Source organism: Bidens hawaiensis, unplaced genomic scaffold, assembly GCF_021521415.1.
Source record: "Bidens hawaiensis isolate Kalapana, Puna unplaced genomic scaffold, B.hawaiensis_p1.1 tig00041901_1, whole genome shotgun sequence".
Classification (NCBI taxonomy): domain Eukaryota; kingdom Viridiplantae; phylum Streptophyta; class Magnoliopsida; order Asterales; family Asteraceae; genus Bidens; species Bidens hawaiensis.
The window spans coordinates 7,501-33,975 of record NW_027505749.1 but is presented as its reverse complement, the minus strand read 5'-3'; the positions used below and the strand labels follow the sequence as shown (position 1 = coordinate 33,975).

Sequence of the window (26,475 nt, the reverse complement as noted above, 5' to 3'; positions counted from 1 at the left end):
TTAGAGAATAGTAGATGATAGGCTCGTTTGATACCTCACGACAGAATGAAGATGAAATAGCCAATTTCCCAAGTAATTATATGACGGTTTAAAACCAAGTCATTGTTTTTCAAATTTAGACGTTTTCAATGAATGTGACAGTAATCTAAAAATAGAACTGCAAATCAATGAATAAGAAAATAAGATGAAATGGTTTACCTGTAGTTAAAACCGCTAAACATACGTACTGCCTTCAGTCATAATAATACCAAGTTAGAATTAAAAGGAGGGTTGCTCTGAATAAACTTGTTTTATTATAATAATAGTAAATTACATACAAACCACTTTTGCTTTGTCTTACAATTTTCAACTATTCATTTAATATACTATTTTTAAAGTAAAGTGTACAACATATTCAAGCTATTATTTACATGTTTGTCTACTAGATCATACTTCTTCTTCCCTTTTTTTTACTATATTTCTTCCCATTCCACTTTTATATATTAAAAGGAAAAGGTAGAAAATTTAAAATTTCTATTTTATCACAAAAAAAATTTAAAAGTCACGTTAAAAAGTGTTAATTCTTCAGTTTCAACTTTTGTGACACAAGTTATGTTTTTCATATTTTAGTCACTATAATTTCACGCATTTTACACTTTTGTTATAAGTTTTAGCATCTCAACTTCAACAACAAAACACTTAATTTTTTACAAATGGCACTGAACCTACAAAATATTCTTTTGCGATACCGTCATGAACCCGGTCGACATCGAGTTACCGTCATGTCGCCCCACAACGTGGCGGTTTGGATTCTTTCGGGTAGGTGTTACTCACGAATCAAGTTCGAGCTGCAGCAACGTATGGGATCTCTGACATATTAATAAGAGGCAACATACAAATTAAAATTTAGTTTTTTTTTTTGGAATTTGGACACCAAAAGTTTGTTCTTTGTACTTTGGACTTTTGCCACCATAAATGTCCATCAATGGTACCATAACGAACCAATACATGCCAAGTTACCATTACGTCCCGCTGCAACGCATTTTTTAAAGCAGCTATAAAGAAAGGGTAACGAGCGGAGGGGTTAGGGTTCCTTCACGAATTAAGTTCGAACCGCAGCAACACGCGGGTCTCTAACCTTGCTTATTTTAAAGAAAAGGGATTTTGTGAATGGTTGGTTTAACGGACCAGGCTGGCCAGGCCGACCCATTAACATTTATTGTAAAAAAAACAAATGGACTCTATGAAGGGTTGCTTAACGGGCAGGCTGGGTTGACCCATAAACATTTTTGCTAAAGAAAAAAATTGGATTATATATAGGGTTTCTTAACAAACCGAGCCAATCCATTAAAGTTTTTGTAAAAAAATGTATTCCATAGCGTTTCTTAACACCGATAAGACACTAAAAAATACAATACCAGGAAAAAAAAATATGAAACATAATATAAGCAGGCCAACTCCAACATATGAAAAATACAATACCAGAAAAATATATTAGAGAATACTTATAAAAACATGTTTTTGACATTGAATTGAAAAATAAGAACCATATATGTCAACAATAAGACACTAAGATATTTTGCATTTTATTTTCAAATACCATAACGTTGCAAGTATTAAAATAAACTATGTTAAATGGGAAATGTTAAAATAGAAGGAGTGACAAAAATGAGAAGTGTGAAAAAGATTTGTAACTACACAAAAAAACCCTTTAAAAAGTCATTTAAAAAAATTATTAAAAAAACATAACTCAAAATATAAATAAAAAATGAAAATTTTAAAAAGACTAAATGTTTCCCTTGTCATTTCCGTTAAAAAAAATGCCAAAAAGACACAATTGTGAGACAAAAGACACAATGACTAAAATAAACAAAAAAACACAATTATAACTAAAAAAAAAAGTACACAATATATCATAAAATATAACAAAATGTCGAACAAAATATAACACAATGTTAAATAATAAAACACAATATCAAGAAAAAAATACACAACGTCAAGGAAAAGAACACAAAACACAATGATAACAAAAAGACACAATGATCTTTTTCTCTCAACAATGTTTTTTTTTGTTTGTTTTTTTAAAAAACGAGGAAGACGGTGGAAACATTTTTGTGTTTTTACTATTTTCGTTTATTTTATTAAATTTTGAGTTATGATTTTATGTTATATTAATTTTTAGAGATTTTTTTATGTGGCTATAAATCTTTCTCATCATTTTCATTTTTGTTTCTTTTTGTAAAATAACTTGACCCTTTTAAATGAACTGTGTGGTTAATATTTATAATTCATTGAATCTAGAACTAGATGAGACTTACATACAAATATTTATGAATTCGTCTTGTTACACGCATTTATAGATATACAAAGTGTGGAATTTTATGATTCGGTTTGATTTCCTACTAAAAAAAATCCATATGCGAAAACAATATAAACGTTACAAAATAAAGAAAGTTTCCATAGAAAAAAATCTGCAGCCAGATAACGTTACAAGTATGTGTGTGACTCTAAATGACTCTAAATCTGGTGTCAATATATGGTGGACCGAGCAGCTCTAAACCGAAGTATACGTTATATAGAGAAATAATGTTTATAATTACTAGTTTAATTTTTTGTCTATGCTCTTGTGAGACTAAACTTTATCCAAAATGGAAGCCAGTTTTATTCTCATTTTTACATTCCTCTTGTTCCAAACATTCGGCTTAAGCATCATCACCACTTCCTCAAATGTTACATGTATCCAAAGGGAAAGGCAATCACTTCTTCTATTCAAACGAAACCTCACAGACGAATATAATCTTCTGTCAACATGGACAGGAGAAGAGTGTTGTGAATGGCATGGAGTTGGGTGTGACGGTAGAAATGGTCATGTTATCAAACTTGATCTTCGATCTCAAGTGTCTTTCGATCCAACATATGACGACGTAGTAGGTTATTTTCCGGGAGAAAAAAAGGTAGGTGGTGAGTTGAGTCCATCGTTACAGAATTTGAAGCATTTGCATTACTTGGACTTGAGCTTTAACAATTTCTCAGGTAACATTCCTGAATTCTTTGGATCGTTTGAGCATTTGGAATACCTTAGTTTGTCAGACTCAGGTTTAGGCGGAGTGGTTCCTCATCATCTTGGAAATCTCTCAAAGTTACAATATCTTGATCTCAGAGATGACTTACAATATCTTGATCTAGGAGATGATTTGGAATGGGTTTCTTCGCTATCATCTTTAAGGTACCTGGACTTAACGGGTACAACCATGGGCAACCACACTGATTGGTTCCATCGAGTTAATATGCTTCATTCTTTGCATACATTAAACCTGGGAAGTGCTGAAATCACAAATATCCCTTCCGTTAAATTCGTCAATTTCACCTCTCTTACGTCACTCGATCTCTCTTTCAACCACATCAACTCCACTTTTCCTGTCTGGATATCAAACCTTAACGCTCTCTTGCATCTGGACCTTAGTCATAACCAATTCTATGGCAAAATTCCTGATTTTCATGGAATGATCAATCTTGTTCATCTGGACCTTTCGAGAAATAAGTTTTCTGGTCTTATTCCCGCAAGCCTTGGACTACTCTTGAGGCTAGAATACTTATATCTTGATTATAATCAACTGAGTGGGAATGTTCCCATGAGTATTGGACAACTTTCAAGGCTCAAGATTTTGTCGTTGTCGTCGAATTCATTAACGCTGAATTTCAGCTCTCGATGGATTGCTACATTCCAACTACGTGTATTTATTGCAAGTTCTTGTAACATTGGACCCCGCTTCCCAAATTGGCTTCAAACACAGAGAAATATTCAGAGATTAGATCTTTATAACACGAGTATTAAAGATACAATACCACCATGGTTTGAAAACATTCTGTCTCGTATTCGATACTTGGATTTATCTAATAACCAGATCAGTGGCAAACTGCCTCGAATTCATTTCAACACTACTAACTATAAAGGGGATGGGATCCTGAGGATGAACTCGAATAAATTTGAGGGGTCACTAGATGCATTTCCATCAAATGTGTATTATTTGGATCTCTCAGATAACTTACTGTCAGGACATATTCCTCTAACAGACGAAGCTATGAACCCAAATCTGCAATATGTTTTTCTCTCTAGAAACCGCTTCACAGGAAACATTCCAGCACACTTATGGAAGAATCCTAGCATCGAGATCCTGGATCTCTCAGATAACTTACTGTCAGGACATATTCTTCTAACAGACGGAGCTATGAACCCAAATCTGCAATATGTTTTTCTCTCTAAAAACCGCTTCACAGGAAACATTCCAGTACACTTATGGAAGAGTCATAGCATCTTGGTTTTGGATCTCTCAGATAACTTACTGTCCGGACATCTTCCTAAAACAGATGAAATAAGGAACTCAAAGCTGGAAGAAGTTAATCTCTCTAAAAACAACTTTACTGGAAACATTCCGGTACATATATGCAACAATGATTTCCTCGGTGTGTTGGATTTATCGAGAAATAAATTTTATGGAACGCTTCCTGGATGCTTATGGAACTCGACTCTCCTGGAAGCTATGGATCTTTCCGATAACACCATAACCGGTGTTGTTCCACGTTCATTTGGTTCTCTTACAGGACTGAAGTCATTGCACCTGCACAACAACATATTAGAGGGGAATCTTCCGCTATTTTTACAGAATCTGACAAAACTGGTAACCTTAGATTTAGGGAACAATTTGTTCATGGGAACTATACCTTTCTGGATTGGTGAAAATCTATCTAAACTTAGATTCTTGAATCTCCAGTCGAATAAGTTTACAGGAAAGATTCCGCTACAGCTTTGTCAGCTCAATGCTCTTCAATATTTAAGCTTGGCCCATAACAACATAACAGGAACTATCCCTAGTTGTTTCCAGAATTTAAGTGGTACGGCCACCGAACAAATTAGTTTAGAAGACACCACTGATTTGGGGGACAGTATTTATGTAGAATATATTTTGGCTTCTATGAAGGGAACTCAGTTGGTGTACACCAAGACAATTCAGTTTCTCACATCCTTGGACCTGTCAAGCAACAACATTACAGGAGAAATTCCAGATGTATTGATTAACCTTTCCGGATTGAAGAGCTTGAATCTTTCAAGGAACCAACTCAAGGGGCACATTCCACTGACGATTGGAAATCTAAGCCAAATGGAATCATTAGATCTGTCGATGAACATGTTGTCTGGTCAGATTCCTCAAAGTTTGACGAGCTTGAACTTTCTAAGCTACTTGAACCTATTGTTCAACAACTTATCTGGTGCAATCCCGGTTGGAAGTCAGCTCCAGACTTTTGTGGACCCCTATATTTACAAGGGGAATGACGGACTATGTGGGCAACCATTATCAAGGAGTTGCAAAGGAAACAATTCATCATTTAATCATGTTGGCAAAGATGAAGATGATGATGATAACATCTTGTGGTTTTATTTTAGCATGGGCCCAGGGTTCGTTGTTGGATTCATAGGACTACTTGGGATTTGCACTTCGTCAGGAGCTGGAGGGTAGCTTACTTTGACATGTTTGAAAATGTTTACGGTTGGTTAATAGTGTCTACTCTAGTGAATCTTGCTCGCCTAAAGGGGACGTTTTTCTAAGGAGCAGGTGCATTCTTAGATTCACATACACCATATTATAAATGATTATCAGAATTGAGATAATAACCGAGTTTATTACATAACTATATATATGTTATTCACATATCATTTCCATTTACACAAGTATAAAACATTGTCAAAATTATAAGTTACTGAAAACGTATTGCTCTAGATTTACACACTCGTAACTCTGTTGTCGTGATTCTGATATTTGTAGATACCCTTTTTAGTGGACGTGTTCAAGGATGATGAACTTATATCATGGACTTCAAAGATACTAGAATATCTGTGTTTCATATCTAGCTTAAGTATGTTGTTCAATGTTTTTATTGCTGTTAACTATGTTGTTTCCAAAACAATTTAAGTTTATCTTTTTATGTGTGTGTAAGAACTTTGTGTTTCATAGCAATAAAGTATGTTACTTAATCTGCAAGGTTATTTCTGGTTTTAAATTCATAATAAGAACTCAGTTCAAAAAGTACAAAACTTTACATAATGTGTACATGTAACTTTACAAACTGTTCAATCGATCTCTATATAAACTAACCGATCAGATGCGTCGATGAGATGAGCTGATGAGGTGAGAAACCATTTTACCTGATCCAAATCGATACTTTTTTTAGCAACCCGTTTTGAGCCAACAAAAATTGACCTCAACACTTTTGGCCTGTTACACGACCTGCAAAGATTATCAGTAACAGTTGTTTATTGTCTTCAAATCATATTTACAGAGTATGAAACTATAAATCACGTGCGTTGAACATCCTGATGCAAATGATGATAACCAGCGCTACCGCACATTCTTATGATACATCATAATGCAAAGATAACAAAAAGGAGTGAAAATGCCTCTTTAGCCACACACATTGTTACACCAACAATGTTTAGATCGTCGATTTTAAACACTCGAAACTCGGATCCTATACATTAATAATATATATACATAAGTAACATAACCTACAAAACACACAAGAGATTATCAAATAGATCTCTTTTAGAATTAGTGGCAAACTCCGACATTCACAAAGCGTATATCTTTTCCCGATCGGATTCATCGTCCGAAATATTAGCCGAATAAATCGACCACGAGAACGACTTACTTCCACTCGCCCTCCTAATCCGCCTCTGAGAATCGTTACCAGAAAGCCGAAACCGTTGCCTAAAACCAAACCAACACAGGCTCACAAGTGTCCCCACAAGAATTGGTACACCAACAACAGTAATTGTAACAGCCATCCAAGTACTCCTTTTACCAACTACCACGAAAGCAATCGAACAAAACGCCCCGCACGTGCTAATCCCCGCGGCCCACATTAGCTTGTTCACAACCGACACGATCTGTCTCTGGGCCTGTGTGTCCCACGCGACTAGTGTGATTTGAACCACCACGACTGCTAATGATATAAACAGTGACGTGGCGTTAAAAAGACAAAAGGCCCAAAAAGCTGTAGTGTGGGCTATATGGGCTTCACCGGCCCGTTTATCCGAGTTCCAATACTGGCCCGGGAGGTTAAAGATTGCCAAAAAGGCTATCGATGCGAATAAAACCGCAACGACTGTTAACGAGTTGATGGTGTTTTGCACCGCTTCCCGGTGAATCTTTTTGAGTTCTTTAGCAATACCCGAAACCCGTCTTTGTGTTTTTTCGTTTTGTAACAGTTGTGAGTGGACTTCGTGTTTGATGTCACTAACGGTCCGTTTGAGTTGCATTTCTTCATCGATTCTGCTAACATGGCGAGCGTGTTTGGCACCAGCTTCGGTTAAGGCCTCCATGATTTCTAACTTCGGTGGGCCGTAGCTCAGCTTGTCAGCTATATCCATTGCGGTTTCTTGTTGATGATTGATTACATTGACACTAATTGAGGTGTAGCTCAGCAACAGGCTTACAATCTGAACAATTTAACCATAATTTTCAAATAAGCTTTTGAAAAGGGTATAAATGAATGAAATACAACAGCTTTTTTTTTAACGGGCCGACCCGACCCATTAATATTTTTTTGAGAAAAGCAAATGGTGCCAGGCTGGACCGGGTTGACCCGTTAACATTTTTGTAAACAAATTTGGATTATATATAGGGCTACATAACAGACTAGGCCGACCCATTAACATTATTGTAAAAATTTGTATTCTGTGAAGGGTTGCTTAACGGGCTAGGTCGGCCCATTAACAATTTTGTAAAAAAAATTGGATTATATATATAGGATTGCTTAACAAGCTGACCGACAAATTAACATTTTTTGTAAAAATTCTATAGCGTTGCTTAACGGGCCTGACCAGGTTGACCTATTAACTTTTTTGTAAAAATTTGGATTCTATAAAGGTTTGCTTAACGGGCCTGGCCAGGTTGACCACTTAACTTTTTTATAAACCAAATTGGATTTTCTAAAGCGTTGCTTAACGGGCCTGGCCAGGTTGACCTCTTAACTTTTATGTAAAAATGTTGGATTATATATAGGGTTGCTTAATGGGCCGGGCCGGCCAGAATGACCCATTTCACTTGATATATCTGTCATTACAAATTTCAAAAAAAATGAATTGTAACGGTCAGCCCACCCTGATAAGGACACATTTCGACCTGAGCCTGTTTTGACCCGTTTATCGAACCGATCCATTTCACCACCTCAGTTTAGCATTCAAAACACGGTAAAGACAAGAAATAGCCAACAAATTAACAAAATGTACCTCCGGTCGACATTTCCTAACAGCCATATGAATAGCAGTGCAACCCTTCTTGTCACGTTCGTTTAGAATCGAGGGATCCGCATTCAACAAATCCTCCACGACATCAGTACTCTGCCCTTTGACCGCCATATGAAGTGCAGTTTGACCCTTTTTATCTTTAATCGCCACAATTCCCGAATCTCGTTCAATAAGCGTTTTTACCATACTTGTTTTACCATATCTTGCTGCTGTATGCAATGCGGTTTTCCCATTCTTTCTCACTATCCTTATGCAACTAGGATCTGCATCTAAAATGGCCTTCACAACATCCAGATGATCCTTCACTGCTGCTGAATATAACGGGCTCGTGTTCTTCCCGTCACATACTTTACATAGCTCGGGCCACAAGGCCAAAAGCTTGTTAACGATACCTGGATTATAACAACAAATGTTAAAAAAAAAAAAACTCATCTTTCTCTATACCCGAACGATAATATATCAAGGGTTTATATCGTTGTATCGGTTCACTGCTTTATCCTAGGGGTGTTCACGGTATGGTTTTGACGGTTTTTAGGTCCAAAAGTGAGCCAAATCATTATTATTAGTTTTTTTATCATTGTAAACCAAAATCAAACCGTTTAAATTTGAAACCGAACAAAACCACACCGTTACTACTTACTAATGGCTTGGTTTCACGGTATTTTGTCGGCATAGCACAAGAGCTTGAGTCGAGCTTAGGCTTGTTAAGCTTTTTCACAAAACATATATAACAATAGTTAAAAATGCATACTAATTATTTGATAAATAATAAACAAGTCAAACCCGAGCCGAGCTAGAGCTTGAAATTTTGACTCATGAGTCGAGCTCAAGGTTTAGAAAAAGAGCTCGAAACATGCCAAGCTCAAGCTCAAGCTCTTGTAAGCTAAAACAAGTCAAACTCAAGCCTAAAAAACACTAACGAGCCAAAATCGAGTTATAAAAAAAAATCAAAACGAGCTGAGCTCAAACTCAAGCTTTTGTAAGTTACAATGAGCCGAGCTTGAAATCAAGTTCTTGTAAGTTAAAACGATCCAAGCTCGAGTCTAGTAAAGCTCGAGCCTAAAAAAACACGCACGAACTGAACTCGAGTTAATAAAAAAAACTCAAAACGAGCTGAGCTCAAACTCGAGCTCTTGTAAGTTAAAACGAGCCGAGCTCGAAATCAATTTCTTGTAAGTTAAAACAATCCAAGCTCGAGTCTAGTAAAGCTCGAGCCTAAAAAACACTCATGAGCCGAGCTCGAGGTTTAGAAAAAAAAACAAAAAAAACGTTGTAACAAGCTGAGCTCAAACTCGAACTCTTGTAAGTTAAAACGAGCTGAGCTCAAAATCAAGCTCTTGTAAGTTAAAGCAAGCCGAATTCTAGCCTAGTCAAGCTTAGACTTTGCTCAACTCGTTTTCACCCTTACCCAAATATTTTACTCTTAATACAATCAAAAACCAAAAACACCAACATCTCACTACCTGAGCTCGAGCTCTTGTAAGCTAAAATGAACTGAGCTCAAGCTCTTGTAAGTTAAAACGAACTGAGCTCGAGCCTATAAAAAGACTAATGAGCTGAAGTTGAGCTTAAAAAAAAAAAAAAAAAAAAACCTCGAAGCAAGCCGAGCTCAATTTCGAGCTCTTGTAAACTCGAACTTTAGAAGAAAAAAAAACAAAACAATCCAAACTCAAGCACAAGCCCATGTAAGTTAAAACCCAAGCTCGGGCTCAGCTAGACTCACCCTTACCCAAATATTTCACTTTTGATACAATCAAAAACACCACCATCTCAAATCCCAACCAAACAACAAAACCCCAAAAACCAAATCAATCCAATCAAATTCACAAAACCAAGTAAACCACAAAATTACCTAAATACCCTTTTTCAGAGCTTGAAAAAACGACTTACTAGTTGAGCTCGAGCTCGAGCTCTTGGAAGTTAAAACAAGCCGAGCTTGAGCCTGAAAAAAATACTAACAAGCCGAGCCCGAGGTTTAGAAAAAAAAAACTTGTAACGAGCTGAGCTCAAACTCAAACACTTTTAAGTTAACTCGACTAGTTTACACCCCTACCAACCCAAAAAAGTTTCCATCTTGATGCAATCAAAAACACCAACAAATATGATAACAAAGCAAACAACAAAATTACCTAAATACCCTTTTTCAGCAGCAACATGAAATGCATTAAAATCTGCTTTAGGCCTAATCTTCACAACTTCCACGTCACAAAACTTAATCAAGTAATCAAACACTTGTTCCGAACCACCACTCTCCGCCGCCGCCGCGTACACCGCCGTCTCTCCGCCGTCGTTCTGCATCGCCATCAAACCCTTATTATTATTATTATCATCGTCGTTCACGATCCGTTTGATCGTTGCCACGTCACCTGACCGGACGGCTGCGAATAAGGCTTGGTGTGAGATGAAGCGAGGTGACTTGGATGATGATGGTGTTGATGAATCCATGGTGTGTACAGTTTCTGTGATCTGGGTTTTTATTAATATTATCTATTATTATTATTGTTATTGTTATTTGTTAGTGTTATTATCTCATATTATTATTCAACGGTGAGAAGAATAGAGAAGAAAAGGGAATCCTTTTAAGTTTCAGTGATATGTAGAATAATAATAATTGATGGTGGGGGTCCATATGGGTATTGTAATAATAATAATAATAATAATAATAATAATAATAATAATAGTATTCGTTTTGTGCTGTAAAATTCAGCAAACATTTAAACTGATCAGACTTGTTTTACTGTAAAATAATTATTATTAATTAAATTTTACGGCGCCGGCGGTAAGATATTGCCGGAAATTCACACTTCCACAAGCCACCAATTTCCCTCACAGACTTGTTTATTTTTAACAAACAAATAAAGGAAGATCAGGATCTCTTTGATCTCCAGTTCGATCTTGAGGGCAACCAGGTTTTACCTCCGGTTGGCATTCGGGCGGGTGGGTTTTCTCCGGAACTGAAGATAACTTGGAGGCGTTTAAGGGTTCCGTGCGGCTAGGTTGGCCAGCTGACCCCTTAGTCATTGGGTCACCCCGTACGGAGTTTCTTAGAATTCTATGTTTGTTGGTCGTAAAAAAAAATATTTTAAATGTGCAATTATACACATGTGATCAGAGGAAGAACTGGATGACTCAATCTCCTATTTCGAGAAAAGCTCATCACTTGAGAGGCCATTGCAATAAAACCTGATTGAGATCGGATTTAAACTTGAAATCTTGCGGTCACTTTCCATTTTGATTTTTTTTAGTCTTTGAACTATTATTATTTTTTGTTTTTTATTTATTATGTTTTACTTTACGTCATTTACATTCTTTACTTTTGTATGTATTCCTTTTTTATTTCTTTTCTTAGTATTATTAAACTGAGACAAACAGAAAATGTTGTACTGCCTTCGTCCCATTTTAAATGTTCATTTTTTCATTTTTGGTTGTTTCAATTTAAATATCTTTTCTATACATATAAATTCAATTTTCAATTGTGTCCTTACTATTACATATACTAGATGTTTCAATTTCTAATTTTTGGTTTTCCCAATTTAAATGTCATAATAACTTAAAGGACATTATTGTCATTTTACAGCTCATAAAATAAAATGATCACATTTCTTAATTTGTGTGTTTTGAGTCTCATGACATTTACGCTGTGTTCCTGAGTCTCATTAAACGAAAGAAAGGAAATAAAATGGAGAGAAAGAAGTTGAGTGTTGTGTTCTCGAGTTTCATTAAAGGAAAGAAATGAAAAGAAACAAGGAAATGTGTGTTCCCGAGTTTCATTAAAGGAAAGAAAAGAAAAGAAAGGAAAGGAAAAACAAGGCAAATGAAGGATAAATTGGATGTGTTTGTTTTCTTTTTAAATTGGAAAGAATTAGATGGAAAGGAAGAGAAAAGAGGAAAGAAAATGAAAAGAACAGAAAGGAAATGATTCTTTTCCTTTCTTTCCTAAACTCAACTCGGGAACAGAGCGTTAAAACGGGACGAGGAGAGTATAGCTTATTATTGTTTGGAAAGTACATGTATAAAAGAATAGTAACATGGCAATAGATAAATACAAGGAGGGGACCTAACTTCAAAGAAACATGAACTATATAAAGACTTCTTTATGTAAAGTCTCCCACGTGGGTAGTATTATTATAACAATTAAATATAATATAATACCTATCATATAGTATTGAGTTAAGTGGTATCTTGAAGGGATTGAAGAAGCCCACTATGAATTGTAGCGTAGATTAGTGTTAGAAGCTCCAACTATATATGCTATCTGTGTCTATTAATGTAAAACATGTGTTGATATTTTTATGAGTCACTCATCACTTTTATCTTTTTTGACAGAAAACACATTTCGTATAATTAAATTTAGTATCGCTATAAGTACTCTTTTTTTAACGTACAAGTTGCCTATTGTATCACGCGAGGAAAAATACAGAGTTTATTATTTTTTTGGATTTTGTTTTAATTTATAAAAAAAAGCATACACTTAAAGTAATGATACTAATGAAGGTTATTGATTCACTCTTGTAAATTATCGTTGTGTCCGGTTTTTAGTTTCAATATTTTATGTTACATAACCATCGGGTTATGAGACTTAAACTTAATTATACAAAAGATTAATTTTAACCTTTTTTCCCTCAAAACATGTGATTAGATTTTTTAATCACGCTTTTTTTCTTAGTCAATGCTAAATATTAAAAAAAACCATGGACCCACAAATTCACGAGATTATGAGATTAGAATATATGTATCAATATACTAGTAGGTAACCCGCGCGATGCAGCGGGATTCATATACAACTTGCAATACGACAATCTAAATATGTACGAAACGAAAACTGCATATTTAAATGTAACATGTTTCATTGCTACCGTAAAATACATATGGCATGTCACCACAAAACACTTCTTGTAAATCTAAATCACACAAATGCCACCATCCGCATCTTTCATCCATCTCCAACATTCGAACAATCGCAAACTCACATCTTTAAGAAGAGCATGATCATTCAAGATTAGCTTACTTTTGAGTGGTACATAACCAGACTTCATGCATCCAATATATACCCTTTCCTTCTTTGGTCTAACTAATGTATCGCCTAGAGTGACTGAAATCAAGATCCAAAACAGATTATAAGAGTCAAAGTATGACTATTGACTAATTTTAGTGTTGGATTTTTCAATTACACATCAAAGTCAAACTTTAACCATGGGCCCATTTTAATTTTGGGTTTTGACATTAGTTGTCTGAAGTTTGGATTTCCAAATAAAAATATTTGATTTATATTGGTTATAACTGACTGATGTACAAAATTATAAGCCAAACAAAGGAAATGCTTACCAAAACTGATGGAAAACTAATCTTTTCAATATGTCATCACAATGAAACCAAAATACCAAATACACCAAAAACCTGCATAACACCATCAAAAATCCTTGATAATATTAAATGCTTCAAAAAAGATGGCGTAGTAAAATGGGGATATAACTATATCATTACTAATATTCACCTTATTCTACGTGACAAATTTTTTGCAACCTTCACCATAGAATGCACTGCACAAAAGACCAAATATAAGTCCAAGAACACCGACCTGGGGTAGATTTATGATGTCACAAATCTGCCCTACAAAAGAAAACGATAATATGAGTACTAAATCATGCTTGAAATGGTGCACATAGATAAATGAAAAGGTGGGAGTCATTCTTATGTTACGTGTTTTTTGAGTTCGTGCCGGAGGTCTTGGACCGAAGATAACCGAACCCAACAAAAAACGACCGATCGTGTAATATATAAACAATGTAAATAATAAACAAGTTGAGCTCAAGATTGAAAAATTACTCACGAGTCAAAGCTCAAGCTTTATAAATAGAGCCATAAATGAGCCGAGCTTGAGCTCTCTTCAGTTAAAGGAGCCTATCGTTTACACTTCCAGTCATTATATTGTCAAAAATAGAAGTTGATTTAACAATCCAAAACAAAGGGAATAAGTTCATGTTTAGGTTGCTAAACGAACATCCAATCATTTTTTCATTATTCATTGTGCATATATCTTGTGTAAGTTCAAAATATAAAAGCTTTGTTGAGATGTAAATCCAATTTAACGACTTATCACTTCGTTTGGCTTTTATGACCAATGTAAACAATTTGATTTACACCTTGAAGTAAAAAAAAATTTGACCAATGTATCCCAATTTTGACTACAGCAATACTACTGAATTTTATTATTTAGAAGAGATTTGACATACAAATATAGGGGTGATTATTTAAGCAGACTTTTTAGACCAAAGGTATAACTTGACTTCACGTTAACTTTTTGGTAACCGCTTAGCTGACCCGAAAGTCACCATATAAAAACAACATTTTACCAATATCGTCTTCCTGACAATTTTCCTGTAATTCCCTTCTTTCTTATTATGCACATTTCAACAGAAGACCCGCGATGATACCTCTTAGGGCACACCACATTTCTTGGCATGATAGAAAAAAAAACCAACGATTTTAAGCAACAATATAGCATGATTAAACATGATAATCAACATAGTAATCGATTGATATCGAAATCTTTACGAGTGTACCTTAGATGATATAGATCTGAACATTTGAAATCCCGGTTCTTTACTTCAATCCCACCAATTTTCAAATGGTTTTAAGAATTTATGCTTTAAACAATTGTACTCTATGCATGACAAGTACTTCTTCATTTTTCAACATCTCAACCTTCTCTCTCTTATATCTATTATATATAGTAATAGATAAGGTACTAGTTTGATCATCACGTGTTACGGGGGTTATTTAAGTTTTTGTTTTTAATCGTTTTGTTATTTTATTTTATAACGTAGTTTTGTTTTAATTTAATACACACACACACACACACACATATATATATATATTAGTTTGATATTATATTTTTTAGCGTTTGGGTATTTTCAATTGAAATGTGTAGTTTTTTTATATTTTTAACGAACAAACATAAACGAACACGAGCATGTTGATTTTTTTAAAATGAACAAAAATGAAAACAAATGTTTGTTTAATGAAAAAGGGGACGTTGATGTAGTTGACGATGGTGGGTAGTATCGGAAGTTAACCGACGATGGAGATGATAAACCAGTAACGGAGAACATATAAATAAGATAAATTACATTAGGGTTTGATGATGAAAGTGTTAACCAATAAATAAGATCTTATAACCTATTTGGGGACTATTGGGGTTTGGTAAGACCCATAACCCATGAAAATTATTCTTTAATAATTAAGGGGTTATTTTCACATATAAATGATATGTTATACCCCGTTTAAGGGTAATCGGGGTTTGGTGAGACCCATGACCCACATAAATTATTGTTTGATTATGAAAGAGTTTCACAAATAAATGAGATGTTATAACTCATTTAAAGACTATATGGGTTTGGTAAGACCCATACCCACGATTTCGGATCAAATGCATGAGAAACCTCCATTTAAAAATCAAGCAATCTGGTTGCTCTAGAGAATGGGGGGAACAACCTGAGAGCGACACATAGGATTTTGTGATAGACAATTATATAGATAGTTAGATAGATTGATCTAAAATTCTCAATAATTCAAATCAATATAAATTTGTTTTAGTTTTGTTAATTTTCCCTTGCAAGGTTATGGGATGTGCTTAGAGATGTGTTAAATTCTCAAGGTTCAAGTATCGTAACGACTGGGTTAGAGATGTGTTATGGGATGTGCTTAGGCGTGTCGGGATCTCAGCCAAAAAAGAGGCACCTGTTAACTTTCTGACTGATCCGAGATAAGGAAGATCTACACTGCGTCCTGCGGACGTTCTTGTGTTTGGCTGGACAAGGGGTAAGCATGCGTGTGTCGACCTCACTAGGGTGTCCCCATTGGTGGGGCTGAGAGACAGTGGCTTCGTTCCGAGACAGACGGTCTTGAGGGCGGAATCTAGGAAGGTTGTTAAGCATGAGGCAGCGTGTTTGGAGAATCAGCACGTGTTCATTCCATTTGCCTTTGACACATTTGGATCCCTAGCTTACGAGGCGGTTCGCTTTTTGGAGCGGGCGCAGAAGGTGGTCCACAGTGACTCGCAGAGCCCGAGGAACCAAGGATTTATATTTAGTAAAATAGGCTTTGCGATCCAAAAGGGGATAGCGGCGCAGCTTGTTGCTCGCTTACACATTATCTAGATGTAATTTGGGTTGTGTTAAATGTTAATAGAAAGACCAAATTGGAAAAAAAAAACAAAACTTGCAAGGTTTTATCTACTTGCTTTGTCGGTTTGTTTATTATCTATTATGCCACATTTGTTGAGGTTCTTGAATCTTGCTACTTGTAAGTTGATCCTATTTTCATTCTTAACATATGGTCTTTAAAAAAAGAAAAGGTTAAAACCTAACTTAAGTTTAACTCAAAACTACAACGATATGAAATATATAACGCAAAATACCAAAATAACCATCTTGACTAAAAAGATTATCAAAACAGTCTTGGCATTTATACACCATTTAACCATTGATTAATACGTGTCATTTTGGTGCATCAGGAGGCCGGTAAATGACACAAAATCAATGGTGGCGCATAATAAGAAGACGCAATGCACAAAATGAAGGGCTGGCATAAGATGTTTTCGCCTTCAACCTACAAAGGCGCAAAAGTAGGCTATCAATTGGATTGAAAAATACAATCACATTCTCTAGTTTAATTGTCGTCTTTGTTTATGAATTCCTGATTTATCCACTAGGTTGGTCTGGTTAGTTCTTTACGGTTAGTTTTAGAGACAATCTGATCGATCGATGCATCATATATGGTGTAGGAGAAAAAAATAATTTACTTTGTAATGCCGCTAGAATGGAATGTCAATAACCATTGATAATTTATAGAAAGTCTAGATTATTTAGTCTAGATTACTTTCAATAATTAATGTTTTGCTTGATTCACAAGGCTATTATTTAGTCTAGATTATTTTTAATAATTAATATTTTACTTGATTCACAAGGCTATTTTGATATGGTAACTATATACACAGAAAATACATATTGAGTCGGTTTATATCATTAGGGTTTCCGAATAACAAGTACATGAATTGTATACAAATACACCACTCATTATTCAAACCCAACACAGAATTGAAATCGATATAATATCCATCGTTTTCATTCTCTCAAATTCTCCCTACACATAATATTATTATTCACTCTTTTGCAACATGGGTTTGAGGAATAGTTTCAATCGAAAAACCAAAAAAAACCGAAAACCCTAACACAACTGAACCAATACCGACCGAGTTATTGGATAAAACCAAAAAAACCGAAAACCCTAACACAACTACAACTGAACCAATACTGACCGAGTTCTCACCTATTGAGAAAGAACTAGAAAAAGTCTTCAAAAGATTCGACTTAAACGGGGATGGCAAAATCTCACCAACCGAGCTAGGAGCCATCATGGAGAGCTTTGGGGAACCGTTAACGGTTGCCGAGTTGGAAACTATAGGGGATATGGATTTGAAAGAGTTCATTGAGTTGAACACAAAAGGTTTGGACTCGAGGGAAGTGTTGGAGACGCTGAAGGATGCTTTTAGTGTTTTCGATGTCGATGGGAACGGGTTGATCACGGCCGAGGAGTTGAAGGAGGCGATGGGAAGCTTAGGGAATGTGTATAGTATTGGAGAGTGCCGGAAGATGATTGCTGCAGTTGATCAAGATGTTGATGGGATGATTAGTTTTGAAGAGTTTAAGGTTATGATGATGGTCAACGGTTCAAGATGATGGTCAACGGTTCAGGATGATGGTCAATAGAGGGATTAATATGGTTTTGAGATTTTTTTTGATTAATTGTGTATTGTCAGGTATTTGGGAATAAATTGTTTCCAATGTTTGAAGAAATTAATGAAAAATCTCTTGTTTTTATGATTTTATCTATAATGTTTGGTTTCTTTGATTATGTGATTTGATACTATTTGGAGATTCGATATTAAGTGTATGATTTTATGCTATTTATGCATGAGAGATTTGAATACAAAATCTTCTTATTTGAATTTAGAGATTTAATTTTGTTATCTTTTATTGTTTTTCAAAATTTGAATTCCTAATTGTTTATTTATTTATATATAAGGTTATTGTTTATTGTTTAATTAGTTGGTTGTTTATGATGAATTAAAAAGATTGTAAGTTCTTAAGCTTGTTAGACTGAAATTTCGGTTCGGATTACTTGACTTACATCATAATGTTCTTGAACCATTTGAGTAATTTCCTAGATTCGGAATCAGTATATTTACAATTTATGATATGAATTTATACCGACTTAACTTGATACAATGTTGCATTTGTCCATTGGTGTAATCATACGATATTATGATTCAATCATATAATAACTCAATACTAACATGTGGATATTATGTGATCACTAATCTACGTGTACACAATAGATGCATAAGAATGAATACAACAATAAGTCATGAATCATGATAAGTGATAACTATATAAACCCATATAGCATTAATTATAACTATCTTGTGGCAAGAATTAAATTGGTAAAAACGCTAAAAATAAAGTTAAACTTGGTATGTATGTAATTATTAAAGTTTTAGTAAAAGTTAATAAAATATATATATCAAAATGGGTATATTAGCAATTTTAGAATGCAAAAATATGCAATTGAAATTTTATGTTGATTAATATGCAATTAAGAAGGCTTGAAAGAGGAAATATGTGTTTGTCCTTATGTTGAATTAATAGTTTTAAGCTTGTATTGTCTTGTGTCATATATAAATGAATTAATATTCCAATATACATTAGATTAAGGACTAAACATGTGCATTTTAAATAATCTAACTGTGGACCTGTGGTTACTGTCATTGAGAATTGGGCCTGGGCCAAACATTGGCATGGGTATTGGGCCTGTGCCAAATTTTCCCACTCCATATTTCTTGAGTCTATCTAGTTATAGGGGTGTACAAAACCGGTTTTAAACCCAAACCGAACCGGTTTATAAACCAAACCGGTTTGGTCAATGGCTGGTCAAAAATGGTTTAACTCAAACTGGTTCGGTTTATAACCCAGTTTAGAAGCAAGATAGGCCGGCATGGTCACGTCGGTTCGGTTCGGTTTATAAACTGGTTTTCCTCAAGCAAGTTCGGTTTTAAAACCGGTTTGATAGATTTGAAGGGGAACCGGTCCTGAAACTGAAACTGACGGTGGGTCGGTTTGGAAACCGGTTTGGGTGAAACCGGATTAAACCCAAACCGGTTCGTTCGGTTTGCCTAAAACCAATACCAAACCGGTTTTTTTTACACTTCTATCTAGTTATGTGATAAAAGATGCAACCTTTTTGTGGAGACAGGACTCAAGTACTCAACTGTCAACTTCTGTAACTGAATTAACTTCATTGTTTTATCTTTAACTGTAATTTGGTTACATATCCAACAAATGGGTGATGGTGGGCAATTATGTAATACCTAAATGAGGTATTTGATGCATGATTGAATATTACTTGTTAGGTAACATTAAATTAGGCTGCCAAATTTATTTTAGTTAAGTTATAAGCTTGAAATAGTTTTGTCACATGTTATTGTGGTGTTTTACTTTACGATTATTTAAAACATGTTAAAATGTATATGGAGACATGAATATATGCTTGGAAGCATGTTCATTACATTAACCAATTTTAAGCTTGCATAATTGCTCCGTATGCTTATTCATTCGATGTACAAATATATGAATATATGCTCATTGATCTTCTTTATAGAAAAGAAACAATAAGACAGAATCCTTAGTGATTTATGTTTGAGGAGTATAACTTACTGGATTCTAGAAATTCATAGCATCTTTGTTTTTCAATTGTGGGATGATGTAATAGTCAATGGAAGTTTATGTAATAATATTCTTGTGTATCATGTATCCAATGCATTATCAATGCCTAATTTGAGGGAATAATCAAATTAATCTTAATTTTTATGAATAATTAAGCAATATAAAGTTCACGGTTCGAAAAAAAAAAGTTAAATAATATTTTACGTCGTCGATTTACTTTGAAAACGAGTGTGGTCCAAACCTGGATTAAAAGTTTAAAATTCTTTCTGGTTTAAATATATATATTTGTTGAATGATACATTTATAATAACTGTTTTCTCTTTTAGTTTGATTACAAAGTGTTTCACTTTTTGAAGAAAGAAAATATTTTTTTTTTGTACAAAACATAAAAACAGACTATATTACATTTACATTACATGTATATATAATTTAACAATATAATGTACTAAAATCAGAAGATTACATAATCATATTAGAGAACACGAACCAAACAATATTATGTACCGGGCTTGATGGTCCAGTTATTCAGGCTTAACCGTTCCTAGGAGTGGGCCTTTCAATCAAATGTTGAACATATGTTTTTAATGGGAAGAATTTAGGGCTGTTCACGAGCCGAGCTGAACCAAGCGAAGGCTTACTCGTTGCTTGGCTCGTTTACAACCGAACCGAACCGAACAGCTAAAATTCGAACCGAGCGAAAACCGAAACGAGCCAAAAACGAATCGAGCATTTTTCGATCGAACATCGAGCGATTTCGAGCATTATTTATTTCTTTTTCACTTGAAAAATTTCAATAAGAAACAAAATTTAAGGGTTGTAAATAATATATTTTATAAATAAATTAGTAGTTATTAGACAAATCTATACTATATAATAAATAAAAGTTTTCTCATGTCACATGTCATTCTCTTATGCATTCTTATTCTTTCTTTCCGCCTCTCTCTCCTATTAATTATACATACTTTTTAAAGTTCTTTTTATATATTTTTTAAAAACGTTAGGTTTATTTATTAAACATTATTATTTAACGGGTTCATTGTTAAAAACAAGTGGATCTTTAATTGAACCCGACCCGCCTTCTATTCACCTGTAACCGTAACATCTTTCTTTCTATCCAAATTTTGTTGATAAAAAATTTATCGATTCTCCTTTACTGTACATTCTTCAACTAATCGAACGTTTTCTTCTATTGATGGTTGGTTCGTATCGATTGTACCGTTTATGTTCTCATAATACTATTTTACTTTAGTTGCTATCATATTTTTAGTGTATTATTTAATTTTGTATCGAAAGAAGTATTTAAAGATTTATGATTTATATTTAAGTTTGTGAATAGTAGTTATAATTTAACTTTGTACTTACTTAATGTATTATTCAACTTTATTTATCAAAAGTTATCACTTTCAAAAGTTGTCCAACCCGTGTTCAACACGGGTACATAACCTAGTGTGTAATATATTGTAAATTTTTATTAAAAATAAGTTTGAAGTGAGATATAACGATCATGTATACAAACTTCTAGTGTTTTAAATCTTGAATCGAACAAATAAAACTATAAAATTGGCGGAATATGAAAAATTTTAAGGGGTAAAAATAATTGTAAGCTTATATTTATGTGTTTTGTCTATATAATTATATATATGTTCATATATAATTATATATAAAACAAATTACAAATTTTCGAGCCGAACCGAACCGAGCAGACCTTTGCTCGTTGCTTGGATCGTTTACAAACCGAACGGAGCAGAGCGGCTCCTTTTCAATCGAGCGAAAAAACGAGCGAGCGTTTTCTGAACAAATTCCGAGCGAGTTCGAGCGACGAGCGGTTTGGACAGCCCTAGGGAAGATGATGAACGTTGAAATTGTTTACTCGACCAACCAGCTTCTAAAATGTTCATCTTAAAACTAGTCGAACTGATTAGTTCTAAATTATTACTCAACGGGATTTTTTAACTTGCCAAGTTATGCACTTGTCCATAATATCTCATCGGAAGCCAAAAAGATCTAGTCGGAAAATAAGTCTCGCCAGACGCCTAAATAAACTCATAAGGCTCCGACGATTTAAAATAAAAATCTATTGACCCGATGATCTTATGACGCTTGCTAGAATCTAGTTGGTTAAAAATCTCGTCAAATAATGATTAAAGATTGATCTGGTCAACAAGTTTCATGGTAGACGTTTTGGGAATTGATTAGTCAAATATACATTTTGTCAACACTGACTGGTCAAATAGACATTTTGGTCATTATTCCTTTTATTTCTTTTTTTTTGTTACGAAGCTTGTTGTCAGAAACTGAACCGTATTTGTTCTAACTCTAACCTTTTTTATTTGGTGTTTTCGTGGTGTTTTAGGCCGGACTTAGGGTCAAAGTGGTTCGATGCTCGGTTCTTGCCATCTTTGTCAAAGTCGACCACGCTTTAAGGCTCGAGAGTCGAGACCAGTACACAACATAGCCATTTCAAGCGTCAACTACTAAAGATGGGTTGGATGAAAGAAATGATGTATATTGACGAAACTTAGAAGCAATATAATGCCCCTTTAGGCACAACAACTTTGAGCATTTGATGCTCTTAAGCACAAAGCAAGTGTGTTACACCTATTTTTATTTATCTTATATATCAAACAAAATATTTTATAATTAAAGACTTGTAACACTAACAACCTAATTCATATATAATCTTTGTTAGCCTCAAAATCAAGACTTTGGTCAAATAATATCAATTTATATGTTAAGTGAGGTAAAATTTATTAAATAATAGTTAAGTTTAATTATTGTTTTAGTTATATATCAGGTAAAGATTTGTTATTGTTTTAGTTATACATAGGTAAAGATTTATGTTGTTTTATACTTTTTTATATATCAGGTTAAGATTTATTATTGTGTTAGTTATATTATACCAGGTAAAAAAGTTTTTCTCAACTAATAAAGCTAGTCAAGATTTAGTATTATCTTACTGCTAGTGAATATTTTTTAATTAATTATAAACCAATTAGTAATTAAATCTAGTTGTTTTATAGAAAATTTTCCAAAGAAAAGTATTTTTCCTAGGAGTTTCTGAAAATATATTTCTATATAACTGTTTTATTTAGGTTAGGATTGTCAATAAGGTACCTGTTTAAGATACGATAATACCTGTTAATAAAAAAAATGTGGTATGTGATTTTTTCAAATTTTCCTTTAATAATTGAAATTAGTAGGGTAAACTCCATCATTTCCCATATTGGTACATAAAATTTAAAACTGTCTTATAGTCATCACATCTAAAGTAGTTAAACGAACCGTATTCATGTTTGATACTTGTGTTAGTGAGTTGTTTCTAACCTGTTAAACACGTTAATGCACGAATTAAAAACCCTAATTTAGGTAGGATATTCTAACCGTATCAAGACTCTGGCAATATGAACAATACTAAACTTGGAATATTTCATTACTTTAGATTTTGGAATATCATTTTGATGAACATAGGGGTGTTTTTTATAGTGAAAATAATAAAAATACAACATTTTTGGTGTTTTTAAAATTATATGTCATGTGAACAATACATGATTCATTTTGTCATTGATACATGACTAAGAATAGCGTATCTATTTTTATCCGCGTATGTGTATGTACATACACAAAGTTTTGCCCCTTTCTAAGCTCTAACCTTCTCAATCGAAAACAAAGTCACCGCTACATCCACTATACATGTACAAATTCGCGTATAGATTAAGTACGTAATTTCATGTTTGCATAATACTTAAATATTACCATTTGTATATAGGAACTTTTTTTCAAAACCAAAACTCTAAAAGTATGTTGAGAACTATAAAAACCGTATGATACACTTATACATGGTTGATTTAAGATAATCAAAGTAGCGTGAAAGAGAAAGTGTATCGGCTACGTAACCGCCTTATGAACTACATTTAAAACACAACATACAAGTGTATTATGCGGTTCTTGCACTTCTTAACATTTTTTTATTTTTTTTACAATCAAAATTTTTATGTATTTTATAATTATAGGTGTAAAATTGTTTATTTATATAAAAAATATTAATATAATTTGAATAAAGATACTTTGGGTTCAAAAATTGTTGGGTGGTTGTTAGTTGTTTATTTGTTAGTTAGTTGCCTTTGTCTATTTGCTTCTACTATATGGTGGTCCAAACGTTTATTCCTTCTAGTTTAACCCATAGTACACCTACAACCGTACAAATTTTGCTACACAACGTACAAACAATTGATGCAGCAATCTTAATTTACTATCCAAGATATTTATGTCTTTCCACACCTATGATGCACAAAGTATAAATGGTTAATCCAAAAGGTACAAGTGTACAACCAATAAAACAAGCACAAAACCATATAATTAATCAAAGAAACTAATAAAACCATAAAATTAAAACAACTATATATCATTCAAAAGTATTTACATCTAAAGATCAAAAACACCATGATAACAAATCATGATGATTATATAAAAAAAAAGTTAAAAAGAAAAATAACGCAAGGCGAGTCTACCTTTCAGAAAAGGTAGACTCGCTACTAATTACCAACTGATATAGGTCGGTTGGTAATTCCCAAGGGCGAGCGAGACCGCTTCGGCTGCCTTGAAAATTCCCGTAAAACCGACCTAATCTCCGGGTGATCAAGTCCCGCGGGATGCATGGTTTTCTCCAACTCTTGTTTAATTTTTTGCACTTGGCTATGAACTGCCACCACCCCACCTACCATATACTTGACATCAACCTCCTCCTCAACCGCCGTGTGACCGTCGTTGTTGGTGGTGGTAGCCATGGATTCTAACCCTTGCTTCATGACTATGAAAGCAAAAACTCACACCCTTTACACCTCTCACCTGTTTAAAGGATGAATGATATTATGGTGTTTGTTTTGTGACATATTGGGTCTATTTATAAGGGGGGTGTGACATGATAATTTCATGGAATATTAAAATAATGGGAAATTTTAAATTTTGGACTTTATTTTGAGGCGGTTTTACTTTATCTGTGACATATTGCTTTTGTCAACTTTTATGGTTTTTATACTTTATCTTTGATCTTAATTTTATGTTTATTTAAAAACTATACTATTTAAAGAGTATTACATATGGTCATTCCTTTTTTAAAGTTTTATATTTTTAGTATAAAATAATTTATGAATATTCAAATCTGATAAATATAGTAGATATACATGTTAACTTTTTAGATGGATATTAAATTTTTATATACCTTCTACAAACGATATATACAAAAAGTAAACGAGATCACTTTGTGATTAATATGTAAATTAGAATGATATACACATTAATTAAAAGCATTCAAGTATGTATATTTCACAATAACTATGTTAATTTTTTCTTTCATATTTCATCCATTCATACATTGTAAAATAAAATTGAATTTGAAGACATTTTTAAGTTTTAATTTTTAAGTTTACTATGATTTTTTTTTTGAAGTGACAAATTTTATTAAAAACCTAGTAAGCCGCTAAAAATTAAACAAACAATAACTACTCACCTAAAGAAAATTGTTGATTCAGAAAAGAAGAAAATTTACATAAACCAAAGTCTGAGACAAAGTGAACAATATTAGTGAAAGGTTATAATGGGAGTCATAAAATATTAGAGAAGCAATAAATTAACCAATAATATTGGTAAAAGAAAGCCTTTTAATCACCAAAAGATTAGGAGGTCTGGTGTTCGAGTCTCTCATATAACATAAAATTATCGTTAAAAAAATGGTAAGTTTTAAATCTACTCTTTTTTTGGTTGGTGCATCGTATATTAATCGAATTTTACATCATACTCGTCTAAAAACTCGGGCTTTGTTCGCTTATAGATTATTGTAAGTTGGAGTTTGATTTAATAAAAGTTTGATTCTCTTGAAGTTGAGAAAATAATAAAAATCTATTGCAAAAAATGTTTATAATTAATGGAAATGAAAAACATGATTAATAAGAGAAATTGAGACGTTAAGAACTGTTTGTTTGGCTACGGAACGGACAGGTTATACATATGACGTGTTTGGAAGCGTGTCCGATGATAAGGATGTTTTGTTATGGGATGTTTGACTATTCTTAATATTCCCAAATTGCCCATGAAATTGATGAATAACTACCCAACCACCATTTGGTAGTTAGGTCAATCTACTCCTTGAGTTGACCCAGGTCCATGTTTACTTTTGTGAGCAATTTGTGTTCTCACTTCTCGGACGTAAACGAGCTGAGTCGAGCCCGAGTTTCACTAGACTCAAGCTCAACTTAGTTTGAGCTATTATTTTAAAGTTTGAGTTTAGCTTGTGAGTTGTTTCTTCAAACTCAAGCTTGACTAATTTATTAGATATTAGATAATTTGTATACATTTTTAGTTATTTTCATATGTTTCGAGAAAACCTTAAACAAACTTAAGCTTGGCTCGAGC

General features: G+C 33.7%; 3 protein-coding genes and 1 pseudogene across 3 annotated transcripts; 2 read left to right on the top strand and 2 right to left on the bottom strand.

The window, feature by feature from the left end:
• The first annotated feature begins 2,320 nt into the window (after positions 1 to 2,320).
• On the top strand, positions 2,321 to 6,017 carry LOC143615112 (receptor-like protein EIX2). The gene is made up of 2 exons (XM_077088342.1): positions 2,321 to 5,591; positions 5,802 to 6,017. The coding sequence occupies exon 1, from the start codon at positions 2,628 to 2,630 to the stop codon at positions 5,493 to 5,495; it is 2,868 nt and encodes a 955-aa protein (XP_076944457.1). The 5' UTR covers positions 2,321 to 2,627; the 3' UTR covers positions 5,496 to 5,591; positions 5,802 to 6,017.
• A 134-nt stretch (positions 6,018 to 6,151) lies between these two features.
• LOC143615113 (ankyrin repeat-containing protein At2g01680-like) lies at positions 6,152 to 10,765 on the bottom strand. The gene is made up of 3 exons (XM_077088343.1): positions 10,414 to 10,765; positions 8,267 to 8,676; positions 6,152 to 7,474 (listed from the first exon to the last, which is right to left on the bottom strand). Exons 1-3 carry the CDS (start codon positions 10,727 to 10,729, stop codon positions 6,605 to 6,607), a joined length of 1,596 nt encoding a protein of 531 aa, XP_076944458.1. The 5' UTR covers positions 10,730 to 10,765; the 3' UTR covers positions 6,152 to 6,604.
• A 6,935-nt stretch (positions 10,766 to 17,700) lies between these two features.
• Positions 17,701 to 18,024, top strand: LOC143615107 (putative calcium-binding protein CML25 pseudogene; annotated as a pseudogene).
• A 6,416-nt stretch (positions 18,025 to 24,440) lies between these two features.
• On the bottom strand, positions 24,441 to 24,941 carry LOC143615100 (uncharacterized). Its single transcript, XM_077088335.1, has one exon. It carries the CDS (start codon positions 24,870 to 24,872, stop codon positions 24,600 to 24,602), a length of 273 nt encoding a protein of 90 aa, XP_076944450.1. The 5' UTR covers positions 24,873 to 24,941; the 3' UTR covers positions 24,441 to 24,599.
• Positions 24,942 to 26,475: the final 1,534 nt, after the last annotated feature.

Coding starts and splice junctions, on each gene's coding strand:
- LOC143615112 (XM_077088342.1), top strand. CDS start 2,628: ATGGAAGCCAGTTTTATTCTCATTTTTACATTCCTCTTGTTCCAAACA.
- LOC143615113 (XM_077088343.1), bottom strand. CDS start 10,729: ATGGATTCATCAACACCATCATCATCCAAGTCACCTCGCTTCATCTCA. Junction 8,677..10,413: donor TGCTGAAAAAGGGTATTTAG/GTAATTTTGTTG, acceptor GTTATAATCCAG/GTATCGTTAACAAGCTTTTG. Junction 7,475..8,266: donor TTAGGAAATGTCGACCGGAG/GTACATTTTGTT, acceptor TAAATTGTTCAG/ATTGTAAGCCTGTTGCTGAG.
- LOC143615100 (XM_077088335.1), bottom strand. CDS start 24,872: ATGAAGCAAGGGTTAGAATCCATGGCTACCACCACCAACAACGACGGT.